Source organism: Triticum aestivum, chromosome 7D (genome assembly GCF_018294505.1).
Source record: "Triticum aestivum cultivar Chinese Spring chromosome 7D, IWGSC CS RefSeq v2.1, whole genome shotgun sequence".
NCBI classification, from domain to species: domain Eukaryota; kingdom Viridiplantae; phylum Streptophyta; class Magnoliopsida; order Poales; family Poaceae; genus Triticum; species Triticum aestivum.
Window position 1 is genome coordinate 114,941,348 of NC_057814.1, and position 9,896 is coordinate 114,951,243.

The 9,896-nt window shown below is 46.8% G+C and overlaps 1 protein-coding gene across 1 annotated transcript; it reads left to right on the forward strand.

The window, feature by feature from the left end:
* Positions 1–4,494: 4,494 nt before the first annotated feature.
* Positions 4,495–6,090, forward strand: LOC123170935 (F-box/kelch-repeat protein At5g15710-like). The gene is made up of 3 exons (XM_044588641.1): positions 4,495–4,644; positions 4,736–5,582; positions 6,032–6,090. The coding sequence occupies exons 1-3, from the start codon at positions 4,495–4,497 to the stop codon at positions 6,088–6,090; spliced, it is 1,056 nt and encodes a 351-aa protein (XP_044444576.1).
* Positions 6,091–9,896: the final 3,806 nt, after the last annotated feature.

Sequence of the window (9,896 nt, forward strand, 5' to 3'; positions counted from 1 at the left end):
CAATTAATTCCTAAGAAAATAATAAATGGTCCTTCAGCAATTAAAATGACCTTTTTAAAATAAACAATTATTTATTTAATTCACATTGCCTCCAAAAAGTTTGTGAGCATCATCATAACACGACATTGCATTTATGTGCTAGGTTTCATATCTTACTAAAATTATTTAGTGCCTCAAATAAATAGGAGGCAGTGATAGAAAAAGGAAATGGAAAATGAAACAAAACAAAGAAAAGAAGTAGAAGAAGAAAAGGGTCCAAGTGGGACTGGAAGGCCCAGCCCACTTGGGTTACCTTCAACCTGTAGCAGGGGGTTGCGTGGAGCACATCACCTACACCATGGCGCCGTGGCGCGCATCCACGACTCTCCCTCGCCCTACACAGCCCTGACGCCCCCTCTCCACAAACCCTAGCTCCCCCACTTGCCTTGTTTTCCCCTTTCCCGAGCCGCTCCTCTCCTCCCCTCCCTGCACCGAGCCGCCGGCGCCATGGTTGCCGTCGTACGCGCGCCCTCCATCGTCCCCGCACTGTAGGGAGGTGCCCATCCGCTCCATCATCCTCCCCTTCGTCGTCTACACCCATGGGATCGAGCCTGGAGCCGCCCCATCATCGCCGTCGTCCTCGTCTTCATCGGCGGTCGCCATTGATGCCCCGCCGTGGATCCATGCTTCAGCACGCCCCCGACCGATCCGAGCTCGCCGTCAACCCTCCTTGGTGAGCAGCGCCGATTCCCCTTGTCCCCCCTCTGTTAATCGCGTTGTAGCGCCGTCCCCGCGATTTGGTCGCCGCGCCTTGAGTTCTCTGAAGCCCGCGTCCTCCCGTGCCGAGCCGTCGCCTGGGCGCTCCCCTGCACCCCCGCGCGCCTCTGTGCCCACTTGCGTGCCCGCGCGTGCGCGCCCGCACCCGCTGTCGCCCGCTTGCGTGCCCGCGCGTGCGCGCCCGCACCCGCTGCCGCCCGCCCTTGCCCGCTGCCGCCGCCCTTGCCCGCTGTCGGTGCCCCGTGACCGCGGCCGTCGCTGCTGCTGCCGCTGCCGCCGCGTACTGCTCCTGCCACTGTGTTTCGCTGCAATGCTGCCGCTGCTACAGTAACTGAATGTTACTGTAGCGCTGGCTAGCTTTTGCTATTTCTACCTTCTTAGCTCTCTAGATGGCAACAAAACTATGGTCAAACAAAGTCTAACTTCATTGAAATTAATTTGTGTTGGGAGTACACATGACAGCCTCCAAATTATTCCATTGGACCAAATTCAAATACGGCATGGATTCATTCCTATAAAAATGACAAAAGTCTATGTTCTGTTAAGAGAGAAAACTGAAAAACAGATTTACTGTCTTAACTACTTCAGAGCTGTAAATGGACCTGTTATAGAAGCTGTTCAGGCTATCTAATGGCATGGCCTTGTAGTGCTGTTGATGTAGAGTAAAACACTTATATGTAGTGTCTTCATTAGGTCTACATAACATTAGTTATAGCCTTTGGAAAACAGCCAAGTGAAGTTTAAAAAAAACTGAACAATTCTCAGACTTAGCCAATTTTCAGGAATTCCATAATATTGTTTAAACTTCGAAAAATCATAGAAAATAAACCGTAGCTCGGATGAAAAAACTTTGTACACGAAAGTTGCTCATAACAACGATATGAATCCGAATACACAGTCCATTCGTCCACCACACATCCCTAGGATAGCGAACACGCAACTTTCCCCCTCCGTTCACCTGTCCGAAACGCGAAACACTGGGGATACTTTCCCGGATGTTTTCCCCCTTCGTCGGTATCACCTCCTACCGCGTTAGGGCACACCTAGCACCGTGCATTGTCTTGTCATGCACCGTCATGCTTATGTTTGCATTATATTTATTGTTTCTTCCCCCTCTTCTCTCATTAGACACCGTGACCGACGCCGCTGCTACCCAGTACGACTACGGTGTTGACGACCCCTCCTTCTCGGCTGAGCTTCCAGGCAAGCCCCCCCCCCCGTTGATCACCAGATATCACCTATTCCTTCTCTCTACTGCTTGCATTAGAGTAGTGTAGCATGTTACTGCTTTTGGTTAATCCTATTATGCTGCATAGCCTGTCATTGTTGCTACAATTGTTACCTTTACCTGTTATCCTAATGCTTAGTATAGGATGCTAGTGTTCCAATAGTGGCCCTTCACTCTTGTCCGTCTGCCATGCTATACTACTGGGCCGTGATCACTTCGGGAGGTGATCACGGGCATATGCTATATACTTTATACTATTACATTACTTATGATACTATTCGGAGATGGGGGCTGAAGGGGCAGGTGGCTCCATCCCGGTAGAGGTGGGCCTGGGTTCCCGACGGCCCCCGACTGTTACTTTGTGGCGGAGCGACAGGGGAGGTTGAGACCACCTAGGAGAGAGGTGGGCCTGGCCCTGGTCGGCGTTCGCGGATACTTAACACGCTTAACGAGATCTTGGTATTTGATCTGAGTCTGGCCACTGGCCTATACGCACTAACCAACTACGCGGGAATAGTTATGGGCACTTGGCGTCGTGCTATCAGCCGAAGCCTTCGTGACGTCAGCGACTGAGCGGCGCGCGCCGGATTGGACTGGAACGCCTGCTAAGCTAGGTCTGCTTCCAGGCGCGTACGCAACGTGCAGGTGTGCAATGGGCGATGGGCCCAGACCCTTGCACGCATAGGATTTAGACCGGCGTGCTGACCTCTCTGTTGTGCCTAGGTGGGGCTGCGACGTGTTGATCTTCCGAGGCCGGGTATGGCCCAGGAAAGTGTGTCTGGCCAAATGGGATCGAGCGTGTTGGGTAATGTGGTGCACCCCTGCAGGGAAGTTTATCTATTCGAATAGCCGTGTCCCTCGGTAAAAGGACGACCCGGAGTTGTACCTTGACCTTATGACAACTAGAACCGGATACTTAATAAAACACACCCTTCCAAGTGCCAGATATAACCCGGTGATCGCTCTCTAACAGGGCGACGAGGAGGGGATCGCCGGGTAGGATTATGCTATGCGATGCTACTTGGTGAACTTACCATCTACTCTCTTCTACATGTTGCAAGATGGAGGTGGCCTGAAGCGTAGTCTTCGACAGGATTAGCTATCCCCCTCTTATTCTGGCATTCTGCAGTTCAGTCCACCGATATGGCCCTTTACACATATACCCATGCATATGTAGTGTAGCTCCTTGCTTGCGAGTACTTTGGATAAGTACTCACGGTTGCTTTTCTCCCTCTTTTCCCCCTTCCCTTCTACCTGGTTGTCGCAACCAGATGCCGGAGCCCAGGAGCCAGATGCCACCGTCGACGACGACTCCTACTACACCGGAGGTGCCTACTACTACGTGCAGGCCGCTGACGACGACCAGGAGTAGTTTAGGAGGATCCAAGGCAGGAGGCCGGCGCCTCTTTCGATCTGTATCCCAGTTTGTGCTAGCCATCTTATGGCATCTATGATCGAGCACTTGTATTCGAGCCCTCGAGGCCCCTGGCTTGTATTATGATGCTTGTATGACTTGTTTTATTTTTAGAGTTGTGTTGTGATATCTTCCCGTGAGTCCCTGATCTTGATCGTACACGTTTGCGTGTATGATTAGTGTACGATTGAATCGGGGGCGTCACAGGATGCTAATCAGATTGCGAAGGATCCAGCTAAGCTTGCTGATGAGATTGTCGTTTGTGCTTATGATCAGTAGGTTCTAGCTTATGAGGAGGCTCTTCGCAGTTATCATGAGGCTCTGTCTGCTTACACTCATTGGCTTGATGATAATGCTCATGTTGTTATTGTTGTCCTCACTTGCATTGTTCTGTTTCAGTATTTCTCTGAGTTCCTAGGCCTCCCTATCGTATTTGAGATGTGGACCCGTCTTTGTTAGCGCTATCAGCCCTCTGGTGATGCCTTATACCTATTTGTGGTCCGCCATGAGCATGCCAAGGTGACTCTAGTGTTGATGATTTCTATGCATATAGTTCTGCTATCTGACGTTAAGTTGATTCTCTCCGCACTACTGGTTGTTGTACTTGCCAGTCTTCCAGGTTTGTTCGTGTTGGTTTTGAGTTTCATCGTGTCTACGAGTTCCTGTCCCGGCTTCGCAAGGAATTTGAGACCTAACGCGCTCATTGCGTGTGGCCTTATTTCCCTCATGGTTGTGCTTTCTGAGATTCGTGCTAAGGAGACTCGCTTACGTGGCCCTGGTTTACTTGAGGTTCCCTCTGCGCTCACTGCTTGAGCTCATGCTATGTCGCCTGCTGCACCGCTTCGACTCTTTCCCGCTGCAGTGCTCTGCTGCTCTTGCCCACTCCCATTGACGGTCAAGACTGCTCTCATCCTCATTATGGCTACCGCGACCAGGATGGTCATCTTGACCCTCAGTGCTTCCTTAAGAAGCGCCACATGACGAAACAACAGACGTCGCCGCCGCCCGTCCCATCCCCTTTCCAAACCCTCGACGAGCCGACCTGTGCCGCCGGCCGGCGACGGCCCCTGCCGAGGGCGCCGAAATGGAGGAGGCAATGCCGCTAGGAGGTAGCGGAGGCGAGCACGGCTACGGTGAGCCGGCAGCCGCCCGCGGAGGCCGGGACGAGGAAGATCCATCCCGTTCTCCGCATCCGGCGCCGTTGCCGTTGCTGCGAGGCCTCGCCGTCATTCCCACGGCATCTGAGGTTTGCTCACATCGTCCTTCCAATCCTAGGTCTCGAAGTTGGTACCGGGAACCTGAATCACTGAATGAATTCTTTATACTACCATTTTTAGAAGGAGGAAAAGAAACTGAAGGATGTGCGGCAGGAGGAGGACGAGGTTCCAGCAGCGAGCTTTCCGGAGGACGCTCTCATGGAGATCCTGTCACGGGTGCCCGGCAGGCCGCTGTGCCGCTTCAAGTGCGTGTCCAAAGAGTGGCTCGCCCTCTGCTACTACTCCCACATCCGCAAGAGGTCACCGCAGGCCATGTCCGGCTTCTTCTACAATGATCACGGTTTCCGTTTCCACAATTTGTCCGGAAAAGGTCCTCCCATGGTCGACCCCGACCTCTCTTTCTTACGCAGCAGCTATAAGCATTTCAGTGTCACGCAGTGCAGCACCAGCCTTCTCTTTTGCAAATGCTGGAAAGTTCCCTATCCCAAGCAACTCGGTTGGAATTCTCTTCCCAAAGGAAAACCCGAGCAATTTTTTGAATGGCCTGAGGCCGACGAATTCGATTACGTTGTCTGCAATCCTGCCACTCAGGAGTGGACTTCGTTGTCTCCTATAGAATTGCCTGATCACCTTCCGCTTTTCCGCCCAGGCAAATACTTTTTGGGTTCTGACGCGGCCATTCCTTCCCGCTTCGTCGTGTTGGTGCCCCTGAACTCATGTCAGACATATGGCCTGTCGGCAGACATGATCTACTCATCAGATACTGGAGGATGGACTTTCACACAACACAATGATTTCAGTACATATCCAATTAGTTATTCGGAAAGCACCTTCCTAAATAACACTATGCATTTCCCTACTCGTTATTCGGTAATAGTCATAGTGGATATGGAAAGGAAAGATTGGAGCGAGATTAAGATGCCACGTGGCATGACAAATTTACCTCTCATGGAGGCAAAGATTGGGGGTAGGGGTGCCTCTTCGAAAAGGAAAAATGTGCTCCCTCCTCCCGGTTTGATTTTTTTTTCGTTTGTAGAAACCAATTAACATGGGATCTAGGCTGGAAGATCTTGACGCGAGAGATCCAACGGTGAAAACGGTTTGAGATTTGGACGCACTGTTTAAGAAATAAAATATTTTGAATATATGAATATATGAAAAAAACTCTCAAATTGCAACAAGTGACACGCATGCAGTGCGCCACTTATCGCAACCCGGGAATGTGCGAGTGATCTTTGAAAAGAGTACTCTTTAATTAGTGATTTCAGACTATTAGACTGGTTTTAGTTTTGAAAATAATAGACGACCCGCTTTGAGTCTTGTTTTCCAAGAAAACAAACATATCACTGTAGCAACTTAAAAAATGAACGTGGATTATAAATGTTTATGAATTCAAAAAATATTTTTGAATTTCAGAAAATGTTGATGAATTCAAAACTTTTCCAAACTTTCAAGAAATATTTGTCGATTCTTAAATGTTCATGAACAATTTTTTCCCAATTTTAAAAAAGTTCATGAATTTAAAAAATCGTCAATCCAAAAAATATTCATCAATTAGTAAAACAACTCGAATTTCAAAAATTGTTCCCACATTGATTAAAGAAACCAACGATTCAAAAAATATTCACGAGTTTCAATTATTGTTCCAAACTTTAAAAAATCATGAGTTTCAACAGTTATTCATGAAATTCGAAAATTATTCATAAATTCGAAATGTGTTTGCAAATTTCAAAAAATATTCCCAAAAATTCAAAAAAAAGGAATTGCAAAATGAAAAAAAGAAGAAAAACTCAAAAGAAAGTAAACACATAGAGAAAGAAAAACCTTTTTCAGAATATGCGCCAGCCCATATGTGAGCGATCGAGCAGGATTAATAGGATTCCCGGTCTCAGAACTCACAAAATCACTAGTTAAGGAGTACTCGTTGCAAAGATCACTCCCACCTTCCTAGGTTGTGACAAGTGGCGCGCTGCATGGGCGCCACTTGTCGAAACCTGAGAGTTTTCCCTTTTTCATAGATTCGTTTATTCAAAACGTTTTATCTTTTAAGTCATGCGTCCAAATCTCGAACCGTTTTCACCGTTGGATTCCTCGCGTCGAGATCTCCGAAACTAGTATCCATGTTGATAGGTTTTGTTGAACTTTTTTTTCACGAAAAAAACAGGACGAAAAAAACGAATCGGGAGCACGGGGGTTTTCCCTTTCCGAAAGAGGCACGCCCGTGCCTCTTGCGGAATCACAACCGTGCCTCTCGCGGAAGGAGAAAAAGAAGATTTTTTTCATCTACTAGGAGGCACGGCCGTGCCTCTGGCGAAAGTACAACCATGCCTCTCGCGGAATGATAACCCACAAGTATAGGGGATCGCAACAGTTTTCGAGGGTAGAGTATTCAACCCAAACTTATTGATTCGACACAAGGGGAGCCAAAGAATATTCTCAAGTATTAGCAGTTGAGTTGTCAATTCAACCACACTTGGATAACTTAGTATCTATGGGAGGATGATATTTAAACCACTTCTCCTTAGGGAGATGAATATGAGCAGCAAAAGATTCACAAAAAGAAGCTACTATCTCAGAGTCAAGTCCATATTTAGTGCTAAACTTACGGGAAACATCGGTATCCATAAAAGATTTAACACAATCAAACTTAGGTGTCATACCTGACTCCTTACCTTCATCGAGGTCCCAATCTTTAGAGTTGCGTTTAATTCTATCCAATAAATCCCATTTGAATTCAATAGTCTTCATCATAAAAGAGCCAGCACAAGAAGTATCGAGCATGGTGCGATTGTTTTCAGAAAGCCGAGCATAAAAACTTTGAATAATTATTTCTCTTGGAAGTTCATGATTGGGGCATGAAATAACATTGATTTAAGCCTCCCTCAAGCTTGAGCGATGTTTTCTCCTTCGCGAGCCCAAAAATTATATATGTAATTGCGATCACGATGAACAAGGTGCATAGGATAAACTTTCTGATGAAATTCCAATTTCAATCGTTTGTAGTTCCATGATCCCGTATCATCACATAGCCTATACCATGTCGATGCATCTCCCTTCAAAGATAAAGGGAAGACCTTCTTCTTAATAAAATCACCGGGTATACCTGCAAGCTTAAATAATCCACAAACTTCATCCACATATATTAGGTGCTCATCAGGATGCTTTGTTCCATCTCCTGCAACAGGATTAGCTAGCAGTTTTTCTAACATACCCGAAGGAATCTCAAAGTGAACATCTTCATTTTCAGTAGGTTCAGTAGGTTGAGGAGCAACTCTTTGCTCTACTGGTCGGGGTGAAGATGCCCGGAACAAGCCCCTCAGAGGATTACTTTCCATAGTAACAAGTGACAGTAAATTTCAGCACACTATATAAATTTTTCCTTACCAAATTCCACCTACCAAAGGCGCTTCACTCCCCGGCAACGGCGCCAGAAAAGAGTCTTGATGACCCACAAGTATAGGGGATCTACCGTAGTCCTTTCGATAAGTAAGAGTGTCAAACCCAACGAGGAGCAGAAGGAAATGATAAGCGGTTTTCAGCAAGGTATTCTCTGCAAGCACTGAAATAATAGGTAACAGATAGTTTTGTGATAAGATAATTTGTAGCGAGCAACAAGTAACAAAAGTAAATAAAGTGCAGCAAGGTGGCCCAATCCTTTTTGTAGCAAAGGACAAGCCTGGACAAACTCTTATATAGAGAAAAGCGCTCCCGAGGACACATGGGAATTATCGTCAAGCTAGTTTTCATCACGTTCATATGATTCACGTTCGGTACTTTGATAATTTGATGTGGGTGGACCAGTGCTTGGGTGCTGTTCTTACTTGAAAAAGCATCCCACTTATGATTAACCTATATTGCAAGCATCCGTAACTACAACAAAAGTATTAAGGTAAACCTAACCATAGCATGAAACATATGGATCCAAATCAGCCCCTTACGAAGCAACGCATAAACTAGGGTTTAAGCTTCTGTCACTCTAGCAACCCATCATCTACTTATTACTTCCCAATGCCTTCCTCTAGGCCCAAATAATGGTGAAGTGTTATGTAGTCGATGTTCACATAACACCACTAGAGAATAGACAACATACATCTCATCAAAATATCGAACGAATACCAAATTCACATGACTACTAATAGCAAGACTTCTCCCATGTCCTCAGGAACAAACGTAACTACTCACAAAGCATATTCATGTTCATAATCAGAGGGGTATTAATATGCATATAGGATCTGAACATATGATCTTCCACCAAATAAACTAACTAGCATCAACTACAAGGAGTAATCAACACTACTAGCAACCTACAGGTACCAATCCAGGACTTGGAGACAAGAATTGGATACAAGAGATGAACTAGGGTTTGAGAGGAGATGGTGCTGGTGAAGATGTTGATGGAGATTGCCCTCTCCCGATGAGAGGAGCATTGGTGATGACGATGGCGATGATTTCCCCCTCCCGGAGGGAAGTGTCCCCAGCAGAACAGCTCTGCCGGAGCCCTAGATTGGTTCCGCCAAGGTTCCGCCTCGTGGCGGCGGAGTATCGTCCTGAAAGCTTGCTTATGATTTTTCTTCGGACGAAAGACTTCATATAGCAGAAGATGGCCACCGGAGGGCCAACAGGGGGCCCACGAGGCAGGGGGCACGCCCAGGGGGGTAGGGCGCGCCCCCCACCCTCGTGGCCAGGTGGAGGCCCCCCTGATGTATTTCTTCCGCTCAATATTTTTATTATTTCCAAAAATAACTTTCGTGGAGTTTTAGGACTTTTGGAGTTGTGCAGAATAGGTCTCTAATATTTGCTCCTTTTCCAGCCCAGAATTCCAGCTGCCGGCATTCTCCCTCCTTATGTAAACCTTGTAAAATAAGAGAGAATAGGCATAAGTATTGTGACATAACGTGTAATAACAGCCCATAATGCAATAAATATCGATATAAAAGCATGATGCAAAATGGACGTATCAAACAGTCATAACATAGGGTGACACAGAACTAGCTCCAATTTATCAATGTAATGAAAAAGGCATGTATTCCGAATATAGTCATACATGCTTATGGAAAAGAACTTGCATGACATCTTTTGTCCTACCCTCCCGTGGCAGCGGGGTCCTAATGGAAACTAAGGGATATTAAGGCCTCCTTTTAATAGAGTACCAGACCAAAGCATTAACACATAGTGAATACATGAACTCCTCAAACTACGGTCATCACCGGGAGTGGTCCCGATTATTGTCACTTCGGGGTTGCCGGGTCATAACACATAGTAGGTGACTATAGACTTGCAA